General features: G+C 49.5%; 2 protein-coding genes across 22 annotated transcripts in view; one reads left to right on the top strand and one right to left on the bottom strand.

The window, feature by feature from the left end:
* Positions 1 to 23,915, top strand: part of FRMD4A (FERM domain containing 4A) — a 474,860-nt gene extending 450,945 nt beyond the window's left edge. For 12 of the 14 annotated variants that reach the window (XM_082385295.1, XM_082385294.1, XM_082385287.1 and 9 more), the window contains 5 exons: positions 1,608 to 1,845; positions 2,646 to 2,813; positions 4,675 to 5,561; positions 7,862 to 7,958; positions 20,668 to 23,915. In XM_082385295.1, coding sequence (XP_082241421.1) covers positions 1,608 to 1,845; positions 2,646 to 2,813; positions 4,675 to 5,561; positions 7,862 to 7,958; positions 20,668 to 20,770 — 1,493 coding nt within the window. In that variant the 3' untranslated portion in view covers positions 20,771 to 23,915. Of the gene's footprint in view, positions 1 to 1,607; positions 1,846 to 2,645; positions 2,814 to 4,674; positions 5,562 to 7,861; positions 7,959 to 10,280; positions 10,448 to 20,667 lie in introns of all 14 variants that reach the window. The other 2 variants (XR_014242614.1, XR_014242615.1) reach the window with 1 other exon arrangement.
* On the bottom strand, positions 10,461 to 17,203 carry LOC309625676 (uncharacterized protein). 8 transcript variants are annotated; one of them, XR_014242645.1, is made up of 5 exons: positions 14,027 to 17,203; positions 12,435 to 12,634; positions 12,274 to 12,342; positions 11,978 to 12,079; positions 10,461 to 10,928 (listed from the first exon to the last, which is right to left on the bottom strand). XR_014242645.1 is itself a non-coding variant. In XM_082385736.1 (4 exons), exons 1-4 carry the CDS (start codon positions 14,029 to 14,031, stop codon positions 12,039 to 12,041), a joined length of 315 nt encoding a protein of 104 aa, XP_082241862.1. In that variant the 5' UTR covers positions 14,032 to 17,201; the 3' UTR covers positions 11,520 to 12,038. The 8 variants fall into 8 exon arrangements, 2 of the variants coding, with proteins under 2 accessions (XP_082241862.1, XP_082241861.1); XR_014242646.1 differs by lacking the exon at positions 10,461 to 10,928 and adding an exon at positions 11,520 to 11,603; XR_014242647.1 differs by lacking the exon at positions 10,461 to 10,928 and adding an exon at positions 11,520 to 11,799 and having other exon boundaries at positions 14,027 to 17,202.
* Positions 23,916 to 24,808: the final 893 nt, after the last annotated feature.

Genomic DNA, 24,808 nt, shown 5'->3' with positions numbered 1-24,808 from the left:
CAGAAACACACGTCTATTGGAATTTTATTATGTCCTGTGGCCCGGAGGTAAGATTTAAGGTGATCGTGAATGGTGTTCTACTTTTTTAGTTGCCAAAACCACATTTTTACCTGGACAGACAATTTAAACACCACGCATAGTTTCCTTTGGAGTATTTATAATTTCTGGAGGAAAGAGGTGGCCATTGGTTTGGGTCACAAAGATTGAAACCTGCTAGCAGAGCCTGGGGGTAGCCAGAAGCAAACAAGCCTCTGCACCTTCCTGAGAAATAGTGAAAGTGAAGGGGAGATGTCCCTTTAGACTCCTGGTCAGGCCTAGGAAACTGTCTTCTTCTTTCCCATTGACCTCTAAAAACCTAGTGATTCTCAGAATCTTTTCCTGGGAGATTCTTACAAAAACAGAAGTGACCCATCCCCTCCCCCCAGCCCATCACCACCACCACCACCACCACCACCACCACCACCACACATCGGGGAAGAAGGGATGCCAAACCCAGAAGCATCTCTGAGAAGGTTCCCATGGATTTAAACCCAACCTGGGGAGGTCAAGGCATTAATGACGTGGAAATCTATTAAGTGGCAGTTACTTTTTTTTTTAATTAAGTAATTAATTAATTATATTTATTTTTGGCTGAGTTGGGTCTTCGTTGCTGCACAGGCTTTCTCTAGTTGTGGCAAGCCGCGGCTACTCTTTGTTTCGGTGCGCGGACTTCTCATTGCGGTGGCTTCTCTTGTTGCGGAGCACGGGCTCTAGGCGCACGGGCTTCGGTAGTTGCGGCATGCAGGCTCAGTAGTTGTGGCTCGCGGGCTCTAGAGCGCAGGCTCAGTAGTTGTGGTGCACGGGCTTAATTGCTCTGTGGCATATGGGATCTTCCCGGACCAGGGCTCGAACCCGTGTCCCCTGCATTGGCAGGCAGATTCTTAATCACTGTGCCACCAGGGAAGTCCTGTGGCAGTTACTTTTTTTGCGCTTTAGGGAAACCTCAGGCGGGCAGTGGTAAGTGGCGATTCAGACAGAAAACATGAAAGATCTGTGTGGCTCCTAGCCATAATGATAACCGCAAGGATAATAATCACTGACATTGATGTGGGGAAAGGCTGGTGGCTTATTTACCCAGTTGTCTTGGCCCTGCTCTTTGCCATCAGATTGTCATATTTTAATTCATTACACTGGTGGGAGGAAAGGACAGGCCTGCAGGGGACAAGGGGGTGTGATTTGAATATCAGAGATCCAGCCTGTGGCCTCTGTGGACTCCAGTCTCTGCAGGGGAGGAAACGGGAACGTTTGAGGGAGACCCCTCTGTGACGGGGCAGGTATAGATTGTCATCAGCTGATGTTGATGCAGCGCCTGTGATCAGTTTCCTCCCCATGTGTCAGACCCCGGACCTCCCAAGGGGCATTACTGCTTCACATGGGCCCCCAGTCCCATCGCAGGCTTGCTCCTGCCAGGGGCTCTTTCCTTACTGATCTGAGGGTACAAGAGTGAAATTGTAGCACATGCCCGCTGACGGCTGACGTCTGGGCGGAGGTGGGGTAGGGCGGCGGCGTCCGGGGGGTGGGCGGGAAGGATGGCCCTTGCTCACTTCCTCTCTTTCCTCTTCATGCAGAAGACTCTCAGGTCACCAGCACACTGTCCCCCTTACAGTCCCCTCACAGAGGGCTCCCTCCTCGGCCACCGTCGCACAACCGGCCGCCCCCTCCCCAGTCCCTGGAGGGACTCAGGCAGATGCACTATCACCGCAACGACTATGACAAATCGCCCATAAAGCCCAAAATGTGGAGCGAGTCCTCCTTAGATGAGCCTTACGAGAAGGTCAAGAAGCGTTCCTCCCACGGTCACTCCAGGTGAGCTGGGCCGGGAAGGCCATACGAGGTCACTGTCCACGCTTGGGCAGACTCCCAGGGCTGTCCTAAGTAGCATCCGCAAGTCACCCATCCCCACGGCCCTGGGTGCGCGGCCCTGGGGCTGCCTTTCAGCAGGGCTGCGCCACAGCGCCCTCTGCTGCTGACCTGCTCGAGGTGCAGATTCGTCCTTCCCAGGGAAACGAGGGTCTGGGCTCCCAATCCACGTGTTGGCCCCTGGCTTGAATGTCGTTAAATTCCCTGGGAATTAATTAATTAGGATATCTTAGGCAGCAGTACTCCGAAATGGCATATGAGAGAGCCCACTCGTTAAGAATCCCAGAGTGGCTCAGAACCCTGAACTATCAGCCGGGAGAATTCTGGAGCCAAACAGCTGTAATCTTAGCTGTGTATCAGCAGCTCGTTACTCAGCTGATGTGGGAGAGAGGGGTTTGGGAAGGCGTTTCTGGACTGCTGCTCTGTTTTTCTCCTTTCCTTTTCATTATGTCCTGTAAAGCTCCCAGTGGGTACCCAGACAGGTAAATATCTGTCTCTTAGAAACTGTGGCTCAGGGCAGGGGCTTCGCAGAACAGTCACACTGCCTGTCCCGGAGAAGGCTGGTGAGGGTCTTCATCGCACGTTGCCCTGGGCGTCAGGGATAAGGGCTCACCCACTTCTGGGGGAGTCCCGGGCAAGCTTCCCCGACACCGAGATTGAAGGCCCAAGGCCATACATAGTCAGCGACCTGCGGGAAGGTGCAGCTCTGTCTGGCGGTGACCAGCGTGGCCTCCTCTGCTTTGCAGTAGCCACAAGCGCTTCCCCAGCACGGGGAGCTGCGCTGAAGCGGGCGGGGGAGGCAGCTCCCTGCAGACCAGCCCCATCCGCAGCCTCCCGCCCTGGGACTCGCAGCGCAGCGTGCCCTCCACACCCGACCTCCGAGTCCGCAGTCCCCACTACGTGCATTCCACGAGGTGAGTCCACCCATCTCCCTCCCTAGACCAGACCTGCCTTTGTAGAATTCGGCATTGCTGGACCCACGCGGGCCCAGATAAGCCGTGAGCTGGAGTCAGGACTGAACCAGCGAGGTAGGTTCTTCTTTAAGGGAAGCAGAATCAAGAACTGAGCTGGCAGCCGGAAGCCCGTGGGAGCCAAGAGGCACGTTATATCCCACTGTCCACGCCCAGTGGGTAGTTGGTCGGGAGTTGGTCGGATAATCCCCTGGAGACAGTGGGCATGGAAGGAGCTTTCCTAAGCCACAGAAGTGGAGGCCGGAACGGCTACCCAGGTTAGCAGGGAAGAGCACCGGGACCAGACAACCTTGCCCTGGTGGGGTGGTCTTTACTGGACAGTCCTCATGTATCTTTCTACTGGACAGTCCTCATGTATCCTGGACTTCCTTTAATGCCCCAAGGTGTAAATTCATTCAAGAGCAAAAGGAACAGGCAAATGTGAGGCTTCAGTGAATCACACCTTCCTTTCCTAAAACGAGGCAAAACCAAAGCCATCACTCCATTTTCTCTAAAACTAAGTCCATAGGGACCGTAGCTCGAAGGACAGATGGTGTGATATTCTGTAAGTGGTGAACCATTTATGTAGGGTACGACTGAGCTCTCCAGGCAAGAGTCTCTTGTCCATTCATTCTCATTCACTCATTCATGCAACAGATATTTATCAAGTGCCTATATGTACCAGGTACTATTCTTGGGCATAGAGCCATTGACAAAACAGACCACGCTGTGCACTCATCAGACTGACGTTTTAGTAGGAAGAGAGTCACAGTAAAGAAATAAGCCAGTGGTGACAAGTACTGAGAAGAAAAATGAACAGGGCAAGTGAGTGAAGGGAGAGACCATTTAAAGGAGAGCATTGGAGAAGGCTTCTCTAATAGGGTGACATTTGAGCAGAGACCTGGATGGAGGTGGGTAGCAAGCTCTAAGGATATTCAGGGAACAGCAGGGTCAAGGCCCCAGACACAGGCCTGCACTCAGCATGTTCCAGGAGGCCGGTGTGGCCAGAACAAAGTGATGGAGCGGGGTGGGACCAGAGAGGAAACTGAGGCCCGAGTCAAGGAGGGCCACACAGTGGGGACTTCTCAGTCTACCCTGAGTGACAGTCAGCCCTGGGAATTGCCTCTTCCTGTACTTGGTCAACCCAGCCATGGTGAATTTCTGTGCAGTCCTTGTACTCTGCCCCCCCCCATATTGATGGATATTTATCGTGTGGCTCCAATAAGCAGAATGAATTGTAAACAAAGAAGTGGTAAGTATTTGCAGCCGTCATTTTTAAGGGTTCCATGTGCCACCAACCTTCTGTTTTAGACAAGTGTGTTCATGGGGGAATGGAAATCTGTCCAGTACTCATAATAGTACTGGGTGGAACCATATGATTGCTTCTGCTGGGCTGTTTCTTGACCTACAAAAATGGGCATTTCATCTGGCTTAACATAATACCAGAACGGGGATGATCTTGGTTCGCTGGTGACCATAGACTCTCTTTCCACCTTTAAAAAAAAAAAAAAAAAAAGACCTGGCTATTGGCATACTTTTTTCAGAAGCCCTTACGTGGGCACTTTGTCCCCATCGCCCATTCGGAATCGAAAATCACGGCGGGCATCAGCGTCCCCTCCCGGCCCGGTCTTCACCTGGGAGGGATGGGAAGCACCTAGATACTCAGGGTCCACGCCCTTAGACGCGCTCTCCTAGATGCGCGTTTGCGGGAGGCTCTGGGCCCTGCGGCCTCGCGCTCTTTCCGAGCCCGACGACCGGAGCATCGCCGAGCCGCCAGCCCCTCCCCCGGGCGCCCCCGACCCAGCGCGCCGTGGTCTCCCCGCAGGTCGGTGGACCTCAGCCCCACGCGGCTGCACAGCCTCGCCCTGCACTTCCGGCACCGGAGCTCCAGCTTGGAGTCCCAGGGCAAGCTCCTGGGCTCCGAGAACGACACGGGGAGCCCCGACTTCTACACGCCGCGCACGCGCAGCAGCAACGGCTCGGACCCCATGGACGACTGCTCGTCGTGCACCAGCCACTCGAGCTCGGAGCACTACTACCCGGCGCAGATGAACGCCAACTACTCCACGCTGGCCGAGGACTCGCCGTCCAAGGCGCGCGCGCGGCAGCGGCAGCGGGCGGCGGGCGCGCTGGGCGCGGCGAACTCGGGCAGCATGCCCAACCTGGCGGCGCGCGGCGGCGGCGGCGGCCACGGCCACGGCCACGGCCACGGCCACGGCGTCTACCTGCACAGCCAGAGCCAGCCCAGCTCGCAGTACCGCATCAAGGAGTACCCGCTGTACGTGGAGGGCGGCGCCACGCCCGTGGTGGTGCGCAGCCTGGAGAGCGACCAGGAGGGCCACTACAGCGTCAAGGCGCAGTTCAAGACCTCCAACTCGTACACGGCCGGCGGCCTGTTCCGCGAGAGCTGGCGCGGCGCCGACGAGGGCGACGCGGGCCGCCTGACGCCCTCGCGCTCGCAGATCCTGCGGACTCCGTCGCTGGGCCGCGACGGCGGCGCCCACGACAAGGGCGCGGGCCGCGCCGCCGTCTCGGATGAGCTGCGCCAGTGGTACCAGCGCTCGAGCGCCTCGCACAAGGAGCACAGCCGCCTGTCGCACGCCAGCTCCGCCTCCTCGGACAGCGGCTCCCAGTACAGCGCCTCCTCCCAGAGCACCTTCGTGGCGCACAGCAGGGTCACCAGGATGCCCCAGATGTGCAAGGCCACGTCAGGTGAGGGGGGGGGGCGGTCGGCGCGGCGCGCACCTGGTCGGTCTGGAGGTGAACTGGTGGGGATTGAAGGTGTTCTTAGAGCAGGCAGGAAGGAGAGACGGTTAATGCTAGAAACCTAGGTGTCAGATGTGTGAGACCTTCCTTCCCCTCCTTCCTCACCCCTCCCACTCTAGCCTAGGTTTTGCCGAGTGAGGAAGACCTGGGCAGGGGTGGGGCAGCGCATCCTAAACCCCAGCCCAGCCCAGCGGGGTGCAAACCATCCCTGCAGCCACTTGTCCTTGTAAGGACGGAGATCCAAGCAGTGGTGAAGTCCGTGCCTTTCAGGGTTTATCCAAAGGTGCGCCTTTACCCTGGTGAAGGGGGCGACAGTAGTAGGTGAGAGACAGCAGTGGGTTAGAGACCTGAGCGGTACCCTTGCAGGGGAGAGGAACACTTGAAGCCCTGAGATTTGGCCAGTGTCTCCCCCAGGTGGCGCAGACCGGCTGCAGAATGAAGTGGCGAGCTCTGCCTGTGACTTGCCCTGGTGACTTCACGGAAAACTCGAGACTGCTCCTCGAGATCCCGTTTCAATGATGTTATGTTCTGACCAAAGTAATTTTTGTAAAGTGCTTCTGATGCCCCGTTGTTACATCTTAAAGTTTTCATCATCAGAGGAAGGGTTACCGCATATGCTTGTACTCAGGGCATCGAGCAGTACCGAATCAAGTGAAAAATGGAAGAAACCGTTCTCTCCCTTAAGTTAATCCCCTTCCCACTCCGTCTCCAAGAAAGAATAACGATGATTAAAAAAAAAACCAGTGTTTGTCCAGCAGTCTCCACGTCCCTGCGGGGTTTTCAGCGCCAGCAGACGCTAACTCAGTTATATATCTTAGCGCCCACAAAGAGGGGAGATTGCGCGGTGATGAGAGACTTGATCGGAGCGCCTTTCTAGTTGGTAGATGGGATGCTGCCCGATCACGAATCGCCTGATCAAAGCCAATTAAAAAAAGAGCGACCGCATCACACTGACTGTAGGAAAGAAAGTGGGAGAGGATCTTGAGACATAATGAAAAATGGGTTTTCAAGTATCAGAATAAAATGAGAGCAGCAAATGAAAGGAAGTCCAAGTCAGGATTTGACTTGTGACTGGAAAGAAGGCTAAGGGCAGGCAAAAATCCAGGGGAGGGAGAGTGATCTTATAGACAGAAACTGGGGGTGGGGGGGTTCCTCTTTGGGGAACCGAAGGAGATTCTTGGGGCCTGGGGAGAACCGGGCGAAAAGGAAGGACCGGCCGGCTGCCCGGGTGTGCCAGCTCACAGGGCTTCTGCGTCCTCTTCCCCGATTCCCAGTGACTCGTTTATTATGGCGTTTATTATGTCATTGCCAAATGACAAGTTGCAGAGACAGGAATAAATATGGTTCAGGCAAGGGTGAGAGAACCGTGGACTTCAAGGCCTGAGAACCTTCTCCAGATTCCTCTGTCATCTGTTAAAATCAGCCCAGTGAATTATGCCATCAACTTCCTAGGAGGATTTTTGAGAATAATGAATGAATATATTATGTATATCATTTAAAGACCATGGTCCCCTGTAACCCTATTAGGAGAAGCTGAGGTTGGACAGGTCAGGAGTATTTATGTTCTGTCGAAACTGTAGCACTTGTCTAGTAGATTTGCTTTACCTAAAGAGATTCGGTAAATCTTTTGGAACATGTTTTGGACTAAGCATCCTAATGAAAAAGATTGCATTCCCAAGGAAGCAGAGGGATGCATTTAAGTAGGATTTACTTCCTACTGAGTTTTCCCAACTAAAAAATCCTGCCCACATCAGTAAGCTCCGAGTAGTCAGATTTGGATGAGCTTTGAAAAGCCCTGCCCCATTTGAAGGGTCCTAACGTGGTAAATTATAAGCCTGAAACGGCAGAGACAACAAGCTCAGAGAACCTTTCTGGAGGTTTTCTGTTCGTAATACAGAACAGCTTTAACATTGGGGCCGTATCTGGAAACGCCGTGTCCAGAGAAACAGGTCCTCCCTGCGCCAGGCCAGCCCAGGTCCCCCTCCGAGGACAGTGGGGGCTGTCGCCATCCCTGTGGCCACTTCCCAGTGGCAAAGCGGGGACCTAGGACCCCAAGCGAGCTTGACTCAGAATGGAGCTGCACGGCTGGGGGGAGAAAACGTCATTGGCCAAACGTGGGGAGAGCAGAGGGGGTGGACGTTTTCCCACGGGGACCCTGCCACGGGGTCACAGGCAGAATCTCCGGAAAGAAGCTCCTTCACTGCCCCGTGTCTGACCCGTGTCTCTTCTGCGCCACCTACACGCAGCTGCCTTACCTCAAAGCCAGAGAAGCTCAACGCCGTGCAGTGAAGTTGGAGCGACGCCCCCCGGCAGCCCGCACCACATGCTAACCTGGCGGACTGGGTGAGTTCCCCTTTCAGACCTCCGACCCTCCCTTCCTGGTTTGCAGTGATCCTCCGCGTTCTTCGTCAGTTAGAGCATAGCAGGTATAAGATCCTAGTGACAGAGGGCTTATCGGCAGAAGGGTGAGGTACTGGGAAACCGGGAATGATGTACAGCGCTGGAAACTTCTTCCTCTCCGGAGAAGCGCCAGGCGCTGCTGTTACCTTCCACCCCCTCCTTTCTGGCGCTGTCCCTTTATTCGGGTGAATTTTCTCTACTCTCCTTCAAAGTTGGTGATGGTCCCGAAGATGTGGAGGGAGCCGAGTGCGCTTCTTTGGCCAGAATTCCAGACAGCGCTGGGCTTGGGTTGCGAGCACCCCAGGCCAGCCAAGGAGAGATTCAAGAACGCACCCACACCCACCCCCGGCCTGAGCCCCGGCCTGCCGCTTTGCCTGCTTGGCAATGCGTCCGCTGTCTTGGTGTCAGGATGCTTCTTAAGGAAAAAAAAAGCAGAAGGCTCGGATCCTCTCTCAGTCCCGGCCAAGCCCTTGTTCAGAACCAACAACAAAGGGGGTCGGGTACCTTGAGACCCTAAGAGGTGGCCCACAGTAAAATGATGAAACCAAAACTCAGCTCCTTTTTCAGCTTTAAATGTAGGCAGAGAACACCACATAGAACAGTAAATCTCATGGACACTTAGGATGTTTTCAGGTACAGAAGAGTCCGGCAGGTACACGTGACCTGCTTCCTGCTCCCCTCACCATCCCTGCCTCTTCCGTTGCTCCTAAGACGTGGCCTCTAAGTGGATGCTCCATTCTGTCATTATCCAGTGGCTAAAGGAATAAGAGGTCCCTTTATCCAGCTTTATTCAGGTTTTCGTTTGCTGGGGCATCTGTGGGGATGTCTGGGAAAATTTGACAGCTGTGAGTTACACCAGAGGGAAACTACAGGACCCAAACTGGCTCCACCTTTCAGGCTCTGTTCTTGGCAGACGTTTTTTGTTGCTGCATATTTATCTCTAGCGATTTTAAACCAGGCTTTATTCAGCCTTAGTATTTGACAGAAGGGGAGCTCACATTTATTGACTGCTTGCTGTGTACTCAAAGGCTGGAAGCCTCTTCTAACATATCTGAGCTCATATAATCCTCACTGCAATCTTGCAAGGGAAGTACCCAGATTTTTTTAGTTTTATAGACGAGGCTCAGAGAAAATCAGTGTCTTCCCAATGTCGCACAGCTGGATGGTGCTGGAATTTCAGCCCTGCACTCTGTGAGCCGACACCAAAGCCTTGTCTTTTTCCACCAAGCCAGTGGTTCTTAAAATGTGGTACCCCAGACCAGCAGCATAAGCATCGCCTGGGGTCTTGTTAGAGATTCACTTGTCGGGCCCATCCGTGACCCAGTGAATCAGAAACTCGGGGTGGCGCCCGGCGGCCTGGGTGTTAACAAGCCCTCCAGGGGATTCTGACGCACTCAGGTGTGACGATCCCTCACCGACCCACCCCACGCTGCCCCTTACTCTCTCGAATTAACAGACCCTGCGGTCCCAACTGCCGGTGTTCTGTGTCCACTCCCACTGCCTGGTCTGTCTGTAGGGCAGCAGCTACCCCCGTCCTTATTACACCCCCTTATAACACTACCTTACGTGCCACCCACACCCCACCTCTAGCTCGTGTGGTCAGGCAGCTGCTGCAGGGCTTAGGGCCCAAGAGTTTCAAGAAGAAAGATAGATAGATGGATTCATAAAAGAATGACAGATCTTCTGTGTATATGGTACCTCCACTGGCCAACCCATCTCACCCCGAATAAGGACCTTCAGATTTCAGGCTGTCTTTCTGGCTCCTCCAAATTTTCTGGATCACACCCAGTCTCACCTGATCTAAATACATGATTGTTACTTGACTGACAGCAGGCTTTGGAACTTACGAGCACCCCTCACCTGCCTTTCCCTTGGAGTGGATCTGGGAACATGCCCATGTTTGATCACACACAGCTAGTGAGGATTCGAGACCAATTTGAAACAAAAAGGAATTCTGGTCCTTAAACTTTTATTGGATTGAGTTGAATTATCATTAATGAACAATAACTGTTCTCTGTGATGTGATAAGAAAATAAGAAATGGGTCAAAAGTGCCAAAGCCTGGCTGCCTTCCTAACAAAACTAAAGAGGTCTTTGACGCCCGCGAGGGGGCTGAAAGTTGCGCAAGGCCTGTGTCATGTGTCACTAGCGCTTGGGTGCAGTCAGCTGGGCTTTGCAACGCATTAATAAGCTACTAATCGTGTCTGTGTCAGCCCCTCTCTTTAACCTGACCTCTCTTCTCTTCCTTCTGCTTTCCTTTGTTCAGAGAAGCAACAGAAAACTCGCCCATTATGGATGGGTCTGAGTCTCCAACTCACCAAAGTACTGATGAATAGAGGTATCGTAAGGGCATGTTTCGTTCTTACAGCCTTCCCCCTTCACTGCTCATGAGTCTGTGATCTCAGATGTGCTGCAGCTGTGTTGCCTTTGCCCGTATGTATCATAATTTCCAGAAGGAAACATCTGAGTGGTGTGGAAGCCGTTATTTTCATGTCTTATTTCTAGATACATGTGGAAGTCGATGTTTATATGTATGTTTTTACATCAGGTGTGTGTTTGTTAGATATCCCCACTGCTGCTTCCCAGAAAAGACCACAAAGTATGTTTTAGACTTTCCCAGGCTCTTCGTACGTGCAGATGCTTGTAGAAGCTTTTACGGGTTTTAGTGTTCAATGTTTGTTGAAAAGAACAGCATCGTGCAGTTTGTATCTCCAGGCGCCAAGGGCAGACTGAGTTGGTCCAGAGCCACGTGATCACCCACGATTTCATCCCAGTGTGCTTGAGTGACGGCCGTGCACTCTACCAAGCGCCGTAGGGCCCTGCTTTCCAGAACGTGGTCCACAGGCGAGCACCGTCCTCACCATCACCCAGGAGCTTGTTAGGAGGCAGACACTTGGACATACTGAATTCAAATCTGCATTTTAACAGGATCCCTGGGTGAATCAAATGCACGCTGGAATTTGCAAAGCCCTGCTACAGCGGGCATAAAAACATGAACACCTGGTCTGGTTCCTCTCCTCAGGGGGAGACAAGGTATTGAAATTGAGAGCATTTCAAGGGTTAACTAAAAAGGATACCATTCAGAAGTGGCTAAAAAAAGTGGTAAGTTTACTCAATCAAAAAACGTCTCTTGCAGCACTTACGTATTAAATGCCCTGAGACTTTAAACAAATGCTAAAAGGTTTCCAAGGGGAGAGGGATCCCTTCCAAGGCCCGGGGTGCGAGGAGGGGGCTCGAAGGGTGGAGGCCAGTTCAAGGGCAAAAGCAGCACAGATGCAGAAACAAGCAGGGCTGTCTGGGGAACAGGAGGGTGTCATTTTGCTGTAGAGAAAGAGTGAGACTTCAGCCTGAAAAGTAGGGTAGGACAAGATCCTGAACCAAAGCGGGGAGACGTGGAACAATTTTTACTGCAAGTGCCCTGAGCTGGCAGATGGGGGATTCGGAAAACAGGGGCTGAGCCTTTGAGAGGAAGATGATAGTGTTAAAAAAAATTCAACTGAGCATATTTGAAAGAGCTTACGGGCTTTATTTCAGTGATTCATGAATCAGGCAGCAGCCAGTCCGGCAGATAGAAAGGAGCTCTGGGGAGCTGTGCAAAACGAAAGACATGCAGGCAGAAAGGAGCAGGAACGAGGGAGTTACACCAGGTGAAAACGCGGGTTGGCTGTAGCCCACTCGCTCTCCGTTAGGGGGCGGCAGGGGTCTGTCGGGCGGACGCCCTCCCTCGTGCTGATGGGCGAGTCCCGATTTGACTGGTTAAAGATTCCTTTCTGGGGGAGCTGAAACTATAACGTCACGTCTCGGTTTGGTGATATGGAACCTAGCCTAAGCGACTTCATTGTGGGTCTGCTGTCTTGTTTTTAACAATTCCCCCCTTTTCATCAGACTCTGAGCCTAATTAAGAGAAGTGATCAAAATTTAAGGCATTAGCGCTACTCCCAGCTATGGCTTTGGAGTTCTTACCGTTTTTTTTGCTGAATCTCTGTGTGGTCTTCACAGGTCACGGCATTGGGTTCACGGTCTTTCAGTCGGTCATTCTCTTTGTTCCTTTTCTGACGTTCTGTTCTGAGGGAGATCATTTGCTTGGTAGCTAGTGGCTGCAAAGCTGCATTTAAAGCTTTTGCGAGAATACAGCACACTACGGCGACTGCCGTGACTATTATAAGCAGAATAATCCCCAAGGAAAGATCCCGTTGGCTGGTTTGTTGGCCTAAGAAAGTGACTGGTTTGTTCAGTAATCTTGCGTGGCTGAGTCTCACCTTCCCCAGAAGTGTTGATCCAGGTGCAGCAAGTGGTGGTGGTCACAGCACAGACATCTCCTTGTTCAGCTAAAGGATAATCAACCAGAGGCTTCTCTTATTATCAAGAACAACTTTGGCCAGAGAGTCTAGGGATTTTCATGGGGCAGCTGTTGCTTTACCAGCAGATTCTGGAATCTTCAAGAGGTAAGGAGAGCTTCCTGGTCGTGGCCTCATTTGCATCAGCTCCTGGCCGGCGGAGTAGGGCTGCTCCAAAGGAAGCAGATTTTGAACCACTGAATGCTTCCCGGTAATTCCTGTTTCCGTCTGTGGCTCGGGCCCCAAAAGGTGACAGCCGTGGACGCCAGTACACCTGAAGGGTCTGTAGACAGCACAGGTGGTTTTAGTCTCGTTTCCCTTGCCTTGTGTCCCTTTCTTTGTACAGAGCCTAGATGCAGGGTTCCCCGGGGTGTTAACCAGAGCCAAGGAAGCAGATCCCCAGGGTTAGGGAGTGGGACACAACAGAAAGGTGGGCTGGCTGAGGTTGGTCCAGAGAATCGGAGGCATTGGAAATCAGGGAGAAGTTCGTGATGGACAGAACAGCGTAATCCCCGGCATCGTGATAATTCAAACGGTCTTTGAGGTTAGATTTACCCCCCTTTGCAACGGCCTTAGGTATGTGAACCAATGGCATTATCTTTCCAAGCCAGAGCAAAGCAAAAAAGATGGACAGCAAGAAATCATAAAAACCTTCACAGTGTGAGAATTAGGAAAAGGATGGTCAGAGAGGGAAGGAAGAATGAAAAGACATGTTCTTGATCTGACATCTTGGGAGGAAGCAGTCTGTCTCGATGGTGGCTACTTCTCTTGCTAGTCGGTTTGATTGATTTGAGATCTCCAGCTTTTTTGCACGGGACCAGAAGTCAGGTGGAGCCTTCATCAGTTGTGAAATATGTACCCAAGTTTGGACCCCTTGTGATATGGCAGCCATGTGGTGGTCAAAAATTCTTGGTAGGTTCCTTGCCATGAATCTCACTTTTGCAAAAGCATCAGAGTAAAACAATAACTGTCTGTAAATGACAAAAGAACTTAAAAATGCCCATTGCTAAAGATCTGATGAGAGTTCATTATAATGGAATTGACAAGGAAATTTGGTTATTTCTGTGATAGACAATATTTTAATATAATAAGAATTATGACTGATAACATTATACCAAGACATATCAGATTTCTAGGAATTTCACACAATTTCTAGAACACTTAATTATATTAATAATTGTTATTAAAATACAAATAACCCAAGATGATTTATCATCACTTAGTTGGCAATGCTTGCCATGTAACTGAACAATAAACCTAAGTAGTTTAACATCTCTCATGAGGTAAGAAACAAATCCTTTGAAATCTGATTTAGATAACCATAAGAACATGGGGGGCACAAATGTACTACGGTTTACAAGATACTTGTGTCAGGTTGGGCAAGGAGAGTTATGATGAGAGAAAGGTAAAAATAAGGCACTGGGAAACCGGGCTGCAAAAGTTTAACACTGTAGCTGACATCGAAGGGACTTCAGCTGTTGCTTATGATGGCACTAAGGATGATAGAAGAAAAATCGGGTTACAGGAAGGACCAGGGAGTCTCCAACCTTACAGACAGATCGGAGTTTTAAATGACAAATACAGAGTCTGAAAGGTCATGTCCCTTGGCAATTGCCTGGGAGACATGGGCAACCCGGAGAGAAAACAGATAAGTGGAGGAGTCTGGTTAACTTACCCCATCGTGATTTCCACAGTAAAGGGAACAGTGGTGGAAATCAAGTTAAGTTATACAGGCCTGGCCTGTTGTCTTGGGATAGCTGTCTATGTCTGATGTCGTCTGCTTCTGGTGCTGGGAGATCTTAAGTGCGAGATCACCAGTGGCTTTGCTGGTTCATTCTGGTCCTGTTACTCCTTTCAGGTGGGCCGGATGCCTTCAAGTTTAGCTGTGCAGGAACTGGCGAACAGTACCAGAAAAGATCCTTTCCAAGGAGCAAAGCAGGAGTCCTTTAGTTGGGGTCTTTTCCAGCGGATGGATTCTCCAGGAAGTAGGTCATGAGGGGTGTCAGTGTCAGGCTGTAATCTTGTTCAGCATAAGCTTTTTAACCTGTAGGAGGAATAGAGAATAGATGACTAGCAATTTTTTAACAGGTCCTGTTGGGCAATTTGAGGGTCATACTTTGGAGACTGAAGCAGATGCATGGGCCTGCCAGATACTGTTTCATCGGGAGTGAGCTTAGGTTTTTCAAAAGGCAAGGACCTTAGATGCAAAAGGACCAGTGACAGCACCTTGGTCAAAGTCTTAGGAAATTTTCCTAATTGGGTTTTAATGATGTCATTAGTCTTTTCTCCTAGTCCTGAATGCAGCCTGTATAGCATAAGAAGGACTCTCCAGAGTTCTCGGATTACCTGGCCAGTAAAATGAGTTCCTCAGTCACTATGCAAAAATGATGGGGGTGCCCCCTATAGGGAAGATGTTTTGAAGTAATTTCTTTGCTACAAAAGAGGCAGTTGCTTATCAACAGGAAAAAGCTTCTACCCAGTGAGAAACGTACAGATCATTTGTTCTTAACAATTCTGTTTAGATTAGTCATGAAAATTTCTCGAGGCATTAAACAGCTAGCCAACATCTTAAGTTCTCTTCCTTGGTGACAAATTTTGTAACTAACAGAGATTAACGTGAACTTATTTGACTAATAAACCCAGGTAGAATAAAAGTTGTACATATGCATTATATTTAACATACCTACTTTAATTAAACCAACAAACTTAAGTTAGCTTTCATTTACTAAAGATTTTTCCTAGATCATGCGAACTTGAAAAACATTTGGGTTAAGTTTCTGTATTTCAGAGTTTTAGAATACTTAATTTGATAGTCGCTTATTTTTCTTTAAGCCAATTAAATATGCTCTTTAGCAAATTAATTTTGGCAGTACCACTCAGAGGTAGAAAAACATTACAAATATACAGTGTACATAGATAAACATACAGACAGATGCAGAGATCGTAAAGCTTTTGTTTTAAAATTTTAGCCATGAGACAGGTACAATAATGCAAAACTTACTAGTTTATAGAAGAACAGTTTTATCCAAATCCTGTTTCTGGAAGTTGGAGTAAGGTAGGGTTACCTGCTCAGATGGCTAACGCTTTTCATTACTATTTGTGGAGAAGACACTTAAGATTTTTCACTCACCTAAGCTCCAAACAGCCTTCCCCATCTTTTTTTCCTTCTGGCGAGAATTACCTGCCTGAAGTTTGTGTTTCTAAGAGCTGGCCTAGGTAAGAATTCTTGGAGGAGACCAGGTAGAACATTCACAACTCAAAGGCACAGGAAAAAAAAATGGAAGTTCGTCCAGGAAGGACTTTTCTTAAAATCCAGGTATTTTACAATGTCTGCAAGCCTTTTGAGATGAAGAAGGGATGTCTGGGGATTGACAGAAACGATAGGTGGGCTTTGAACTGCCTCTAGAGCGGCATCTCTGTTCGTGTAAAGACTAGGTCCGTAAGACAAGGACAGGCGGGGAATTGGGTTGCAACGTGAATGACATCATAGCCCATCCAACTGCATCATCTTCTATTTGCTTCTTTAGATCAGGGAGAAGATCTTCAACTAAGATGGAATGCAAGAGATTCCTACGCTCTAGATTTAGAGCTTTGTCTTTGGAATGTTTTTCTTTCCCTCTGGGCACATAGCTTCATTTTGACTTAGGGGACAAAGCCTTTAAAAAGTTCCTATCGGGCTCTGTATATCAGCTTCCAGTTTGGCCAACTTCTGACCATAGAGCTACTTAAACAATCCTTTTAAATATCTTGTCAGGGGGACAAACAGTAAATATTCCTGGCCATATTGAAAGACCCCATGGATGCAAGAGGCATTCCCAATGAGGGTGCAAAGGACACCACTCTCCCAAGCTCCAGAGCCACTCCCAAAGATAACCAAAAGAAGGAAAGACTTAGTTCCCCTGAGGGCTGGCTAATCGATAGGACCTCAGCCACAAATGTAAGGTGCAACTTACATTTCTGTTATAGCTGCCCAACCTGACGGTCGCCAAGCCAAGTTCTCAGGACACAAAACGAGACAAACGAGAAGGCAACAGCTGCCCCTGGGAGAGAAAAGATCAACCAATGGGTCTGGATTTGGAAAGGAAGGGACATGAACATTTACCTTTCTCTCTCAACTGGGCACTGCAAACAGAGGTTCAGGAGAGCTGACTCTGGTCAGAATTCTCACCCCTTCCAGCTTCTGCCAGATTTACCAGGATCCCATCTGCAGGCTCTGGAACAACTGGGGTTTAGAGAGTATAGCTCCACTAATCTACCAGAATTTGGCAAGGTTTTCCATTAATTTTAGTTTCCCCTTGGCTGTTGAAGGGAATAACTGGTAGCAGTTACAGGAGAATCCATGGAGTCCCATCAGCCCTGGAAGAGCCCAAATGGGGGTCCTTCTTTGAGGGCAGATATGGGAGTGTCCGTAAGGCCACCAACTTGATGGGCTTTTGTTTACAGTCATGCAGTCTCTTCAAAGTGGGGAGACAGTGCAGACAGAGGACGAGTATAATGAGGCAAGGTGGAGAGAGGGGAGAGTAGGAGTTAACATCAGTCTTACAGTCTTTTATTTTGGGTATCTCTTGTATCTATAATTGTTTTATTATCCTTTTGCAATGAGTCTTTCAGTGAAGCTATTTGGGAATTTTGAAGCCTTTTGGAGGCTTCCTCACACCAATTAAAATAGGTATCCCATTCCACTTGTTTGATTTGGGAGCCCTTGCTTTCGGGTGCACTTCTGAAGTGAACAGTCTTGGCTAATTGGAACATTCCTCATGGTGACCATTGCCATTTTAGTTTGTCTTCACTAAGATTGGTCCATGTGCATGCAGACAGACCAAAAATTTTTTAACACAAAACTGCTGGGGGTGGTTCCTAAGGCCGGGGCAGGGGGCCACCCTTAAAGCATTTAGATGACTGGGATCCCATTTTCAGAGTTTTTCCTAGAACAAAGAAAAAAATCCTCGACAGCCTAAGGCGTGAGCTTAGGGCTGGGACTTGGGTATTGTTTGACAGTTTGCCTTTCACAGGATACTTCTTTGTCCTGGTGGAGGGCCTTTGCCCGTGACCAGGGGTCTCATTACATGGAATTTTCCTGCAGATGGCCAGTGACCTATTGTGAACCTTGCTTGGCTGTGACCACCTTATCCTTACCCGGGAGCCTTGTGTTTTGCAGACAGTTGTCTCTCGTTAGGTGTTTGACCCATGCCCTCCAATTTTTGTTTTAGTTTTGCTCTCGGGAAAACTACACGTTTGAATATGAACCAAGTGCATTCTAATTCAGAAACCAAAAGAGTGCTCACCAGAAGGACAATCTGTCCTTGCCTAAGTCCTGAATAAAGTTGGACAGATCAACCAAAAGGAGGGAGCTTGAAATCAGAAGTCTCCTTTGGATCCCATGGCTGCCACCACTGTTAAAAAAACAAGTTCAAAGTTTAAAGATCTTGTTGGCTTCATTCATTCAAGTTGCAACCCAGTTCCTTATGGAATTAGAAACTGTCCTTGTCTTACAAACCTAGTCTTTACAAGAACGGAAATGCAGCTCTAGAAGCAATTCAAAGCCCACCTATCCTTTTTTTTATCAATCCCCAAACATCCCTTCTTCATGTCAAAAGGCTTGCAGACATTGTAAAAGACTGGATTTAGGAAAGTAAAGTCTTTCTTGGAGGAACTCCCATTCTTTTCCTGTGCTTTTGAGTTGTGAATATTCCACCTGGTCTCCTCCAGGAACTCTTACCTAGGCCAGCTCTTAGAAACGCAAACTTCGGGGAGATAATTCTTACCAGAAGGAAAAAAGAAAAGCAAGGCTCTTTGGAGCTCAGGTGAATGAAAAACCTTAAGTGTCTTCTCCACAACTGAGCAGGCAACCTTAATTGATTCCAGCTTCCAGAAACACGATTTGGATTCTACTGTTCTTTTATACACTAGTGGGATTTGCATGATCGCACCTGCCTCATGGCTGCGGGCACACACGGAGCCGGCGTGTTCTCTTTCCATCCCTGCCTCTACTTCCTGCTCCTGGTGGTCACATCCTCGGGAGGAAGTGCACAGCCCTGTGGTGTGAAAGCTGCTTGGCCTTGCTCGGGCATTTGCCCGTCTCTGACCAGTGACTGGGGTTAGAGGACTCTGGCCCCCCCGGGCCACGTGGCCACCCTCAGTGAGGGTAGGGCAGACACCCTGGTGGAAAGCACCACCAGGACGACGCAGAGTTAGGGAGAGACTGTCCCCCCGATGAACAGTGTACGTCCACCGTGGGGTCCAACCACCTTTTGCCACGAAAAGTCTCTCAATCCCTCAGGCACGATGGCACAGGTCAGTTTTATCAGGGTGGAGAGAGAGTTTGCAGGGTGGGTAGGATGGGATCAGCTACTTACCACCAGAAGACAGTGATAGACGGGCAGGGCCAGTTCCGGAATTAGGGCCTTGATGTTACTTTGCTTCTCAAGCCACCTTTAAGCGTATTAACCCCAGTATATATTTCAGGGGTTCCAGGCACAGGACTCTCTTTAAAGGCCACGGTATGCTCACAGAGGCCTTGGGTTTTCCAACGTTGATGGGTTTTTTAAAAGCCAGATGAGAAACCTTCACGAAATCCAGAATGCCTTCATCCACTTGTTCCTAGAGAAATCAGCAAATCAAATAGAAAAATGGTGATGATGGCTTATTCTCAGTCATAAACTGGTTCACGAGGTTGTGCGGAAGACGCTCCTGAAACCTGCTTTTCTTTGAGTCTCTTCCTGCCACCCGTCCACAGCCATAACGGTAGCGCAGGGCATGGGGAGATCAGCGGCAGGGGAGGAAATCATCTTCTGACATTTATGCAAAGTCCTGATGCTGTTTCCAAATAGGTATTTCTACCCCCAAAACGGCGTGTGCTCTGGGGAGGTCAAACTTGAAAACCCAGCTTGAACAAACCCACACCTACTAACTCAGAGGCACAGACCCGTGTCCCTCACAGGAATGTTATTCCAAAAACTGAAGGCTGTGGTTAAAGGCCTACAGGTTTCATCCCTTTAGAAATCAGCACAAACGAACACTCAGAAGTTACCAGGAGTAAAAGCTCTAAACAAAGGAAGAGCACAGGCGGTAATCCAGGCCGCTCTGCAGCTGTTCCTGCACAGGGCACCGAGGTCAGCCACGCCCATGTCAGGGGCTGCGTGCGGCCAGCAGGGCGGGGAGAGGAAGGTAGGACCCCATCTCCTCGGGCCAGCGTCTGGGCGCCTCCTGGGCAAATTCCAGCCCACTCCTAGATTCACTGAGATGAAGTGTGATCTTTAGCCCTGAAAGAGCTAGTTTAGGATCAGTGGGCAGGGGCCGTTTCCCTAATAATGACGCCTAGTAATGACCATGGGCATCAGCATATCCGTGTGATCGCTTCTTGATATGTAAAGACCACAGCTGACCCTTGAACGACACAGATTGGAGCTGCACAGGTCCACTTGTACTCAGGTTTTTTCCAACAAATACAGTCGGCTGGCCCTCCGATCCACTGATGAGGAACCCACAGATACGAAGGGCCAAGTGTACTGCACCAGTTTATATCAGGGACTTGAGCATCCTCAGACTTTGGTATCCAGGGGGGCTCTTGGACCCAATTCCCTGCAGATACCAAGGGACGACTGTACCCAACCTGCGTCGTGACGCACAGCTGCAAGTATTTTTTTACAAAGTCTTTTCTATACGCTTTTCTATATATTTTCAATACTTTTTTTGATAATCACACAACAATACATGTTATTTCAAATAAACAGCAGTAAGACTCCATTCAAAATATCACCTCAGTTTCCCTACAGGGAAACCTGCCATTTCACATGTGCTTCCGGGACAGAATAAATATCTGGGGGACGCTGGTTACACCTGGGATCTCAGGGAGGACAAAGCAAGCCACTGTTCTGAGAAAAAAAAAAATCCCGCAGACTCCAGCCGGAGGGGTTCTGGGCCTTGGCTGCGTGGGAGAGTCACGTGGGGGGATGTGAAAGCTCCCGACACTCAAGCACACCCCAGACCGATTAAACCAGCATCTCCACGGTGGGCCCGGACAGGAGTGTTTTGGGGGTTCCCTGGTGATTCCCACATGCAGCCGAGCCTGAGGACCACCGCGTAAGTGTTAGCTCCGTTTCCCTCCACCGCTGTGCAAGGTTTAGGTCCCCTCTTGTGTGAATGTTTCCCCGTCGGCGCGAGCCGGCTGTACACTCAGCCTTGTCGCAGGCCTGGTTCCTTATGAACAGGGAAGACTAGTGATCATTACCGGCCCCCTATGAACATGTACTTCTGAACGCAGACTAAGTGACATTCCCCCCTAACCGTCTCCTCTCGTCCTTGGATTCCCTGCAGGAGCTACAACGATAGCTGTTTCCTGGATTCCTCCCTCTATCCGGAACTAGCTGATGTCCAGTGGTACGGGCAAGAAAAAGCCAAGCCCGGGACCCTCGTGTGAGCCAGCCGGCCTCAATCTGGCCGCCTCGACGCCATTCTGAGATCACCTCACTGCCTCTCATTTGCCTTACCCAGACGCAGTGTCACCCTGCACCAGCTTCGGCCCTCAGCACTTTTCTTCTCCTGTCTCCGCATCCCCCTCACCCTCCAACAACCTGACTGAGGAGACATTCTGGAAGGTTCCGGTCCCACTGTGTGTCCCCTGGCTCCCTTGCCCAGAGAGCCAGGCACCAATCCTCAACGGCACCTTGGTGGCTCCCCCCTGCTGCGACAGCCCCCTGGCCGGGAACCATCAGGGAAGCTGGCTGGCCTGGATTCCTGTGGGCTAGTGGCATTGGTGGAGACCAGGAGAGGGGACTTACGTACAGGGCGATCCAGAAAGACTGTGAAAGCTGGGGCCCCCCTGGAGGCCCACCAAGCCCTTGGTGACGAAGATGCCTCGTGCGAACATTCAGCGGACAGCTGAACTACTTCCTGGGAGGAGTGACTGTTGCGGGAGCAGGGAGAACGGAAACAGAAGCTGAACACGTCAGAGATGCATCCAAGGATCACAGTCAGTTATGCTGCCAAAGATTTAAAAAAATTAAAAACTAAAAACACACAAAAAATTAAGAGGGGCCAAGAGGAAGACGTTCTTTCTGCAATGAGACCTCCTTTAAATCCTCCACTGCTATTGCATCCCACACGTGAACGTCAGCCATCTGTGACGGGTGCCCCTCTTCACCCCTCTCCATTGAGAGCCTGAAAACTAACCCCATGTGATGGCCACGTCGGGGGACCCCTGGCTGGCACTGCTGACTTGGATCTCCACGAGTCTGGACCCCAAGGAGGACAGACCCACGGGGAGTAGCGGAATGTCCGCTTAGCCCCGGCCTGCATGGGGGGTTCAGCCCAAGACACAAAGCTGCTTTCCTTTGCGGATTTGTAGGAAACGTAAGGTGATGGTTGCCAAAAGTGGTTCTCTCTCATTAAAACAACCGGTAAAAGTGTACCCTATTTTTTTCTCACAAGGTGTTTCATTTGATTTTTTATGGGAAGCCAAGGGAAAAAGCACACTGCAATCCATTCAAGTGTTTAACTGTCGTAGCCCATTTTCTGTTTGTTAGCACTCGTGTGACAAAGAGCTCAGATTCGATGGCACCCGGTTACCAACGTGTCACTTCTTCCAGGAACCCAACTATGCCCTTAGGTAGGAAGACCGTACTCACATGTCTACTAGCTGGCAGGCAGAGCAGGGTTGAAAAAATATATCAGCTCCCAGAGGGCCCATATGCCTACGACATCATCAGCGACCTTGATATGTCACGATGGTCTGCAGGTACCAAAAAAGGAAGAGAGAAGAAAGGTGTGTGGGAGCTGCACGTTTACATGTGTTTTGAGCTATGCTTAATACACAACTGGAAAGCCATCAATCTTCAAAGGCCTCAAAAATAGTTTTATAATACTAACAAGTGCACACTCGTAGTTGGGTTATTTCAAATGGCACAAACACGGTCTCCACAGAGGTGGGATGCTGTGCTTATTGGCGCAAGTGGCGGGGCGGGGGGCGGAACTTCTTTTCTCACTTGTAATGACTTCCTACTGGAAAGGCAGTGGACAGCCAGAGACAGGAGCTGGGGTGGGGGAGATTTGTGGGCAAGCAGAGTTGAAGTTAGCTTTAGCGTAACAAGAAAAAGCTTTGTTTTTTATGTATAGGTAATCCAAGAACAAACAATAGACTCTACCAGACCAGGAGGGTAAGAACGGACACTTAGCATTGGTTAAAATGAACTATCAGGAAATACCCACGGCGCTCCCCCTGCGGGCTCACGGCAGGCTGGGGCCAGGCTGGACGGCTCGGGGCCGGGCTTCCCTGGCTCTGTGCACTGCTGGGTTGGTGATACCAGCTTGCGGAAGGGATTAATATTCACAGAACGCTTTAGGGGTGAACCCTGCAGGGTAAATAAAATTGGTTATGATGATATTAAACAATTCTGGGGATTGACACGGGCAGGGGTGTTGCTCTTATTTTGATGCTCAGAGCTACAAACAGCAGGTTTTTCTTTCCCCATTCGGAAACATTCTGTATTAGGCCAGATTCTTTCTCCCAAAAGAAGATGCATGAATAATCAAACTGAACTCTGTCCCAGAGGAAAAGTCAAAAGGGAAATAGACGAGGTGACCAGGTTACATACTGCGGATGATACAACAGGGATAGTAGTTTGAAATCAAGTCTGAAGTCAGTCGGATCAAATTTTTAGCCCAGTTGGGTTACAATGACTGAGAGACAAAAATTCTTTCTAAACACTTGGGTGTGGGATTCGGGGGGCAGAAAGGAATGGAGGCAGGATAGAGGGGCAGAATTACAGTTCAGGCAAACAGTATGATGGTCTGGTAGTAAAGACGGAGATTAAGTAAAACAGGTTTTACTGTTGAGCTGCGTTCAGTTCCTACAGGATGTACATAAAAGTGCTGGTCCTTTGAGACTGACGTGGTTAATGATGAGTGTGGTGGAAAATGATATAGTTACTGTACACAAGCACTGGCAAGCTCTTTATGTATCCCTATTTCTTTAAGGCAAATTAAGATGAAATATGAAACCCCTGGTCTGATACAAAGCCCCTACTGGATTCTTTGGATACGTATAAGAAACTGCCTGTTTAGCCAGAAGGCTGGTGAAAACACCTACGTCAGACTTTGTTATGAGACAGGTGGGTTTTTCTAATTTGATCATATGCAGGTGAGTGTTGAAACCGTTCAAATTCCAATTTGTTTTCATTCGGTATTAGTTTAGTTCTACACATAGCAAACCCCATCCAGGTGCTATCAGATGACCAGTTACTGCTTAATTAACTAGGTGTAAAGTTTTACATATACATTAATGTCAATAGTTTATTACAAGTCGTGTAAAATGGACTCTAGTTTAATAATGGGGAAGAAAGGATTAGGTCGCTCCTGAAACTGACTTGTAGAGCATGTAAAATGATTTTACTGGATTCTGTTCAACTGTAATCAATGACAAAGATGTATGTTGTAGACAAAGTTGCAGAATTAAAAAGAAATCTGCTTTTAATTTATTCTTTTTGTATTAAGAATTTGTATAGTACCTTTACATTTTGCAAAACAGTGTTGTCAACACTTATTAAAGCATTTTCAAAATGAAAAGATCTCAGTTGCCTCTTGGACATTCTGTTTGTTTCTAAGTGATAAATACGCATGCTCCGGGGATCTGTCATTCAGTTGCCTGTGCCCCATCGGGCTCCTTTTTTAAAGTCAGTCTATATAGATGATATTCTCAGTGGCTTACTCCATGATGTAGACAGGCTTGGTTTGTTTAGTAGAGGCTAATTCCCTCTTATTCTAGTTTCCTTTTTTAATTATACAAAGATAATATATTCTTAGGTATTCCTCCTACTACAAAAAGGATTTGAGATGAGAGGTCAGCCTTTGTTAGGATGCTATTTTTGTATTTGTATCACTGCTCATGACAAATAGTTACCTGTGTGCAGTATGTGCTAGGCTGGGTACTGTTCCCACAGAGCAGTGCCACGTGGAAGAAACACCGAGGGCGTCTGGGCTCTGGAGGTCGTCGTCCTTCGTCTCTGTCCCCTGTGGTCCCTGGTTCTGTGTAGGACAGAAAGGGCCAACTGGGGAGACAGGCAGGAAGCTCAGGCTCTTTACCACCACTGCTGTTCATACCACAGCTCAGACTCCTGTCACCCACCCTCTAAATCCTATCACCAAAGCAACAGTCCGCTGGGCCTGCAGGTACAAAAAGCCCACACTGATGGGCAAATTGGTGACTGGCTTACTTTAGTGGAACTTTTGCTGCAACTACATCCCTGGCCCCCTAACCCACACTGCATGAAACTAGAAATCTGGCAGCCAAGAGCATCCCGGGATGGAAAGCCTTGCTGAAGCATTTGCCACCGGTGTGGGTTAACCCCTGCCAAAAATGGAAACAAGCCATTGAGAACTTGAAGCACGTCTGGAAGCAAGCCCATCAGGACAGCATCGTATACTTCCTAAGCCTGTCCTTGGCAAAGTAACGAAGGCCTCT

This window comes from Balaenoptera borealis, assembly GCF_965194805.1.
Source record: "Balaenoptera borealis genome assembly, chromosome: 3".
NCBI lineage: Eukaryota > Metazoa > Chordata > Mammalia > Artiodactyla > Balaenopteridae > Balaenoptera > Balaenoptera borealis.
The sequence above is the reverse complement of the archived record's forward strand: the minus strand, read 5'-3'. Positions and strand labels throughout refer to the sequence as shown.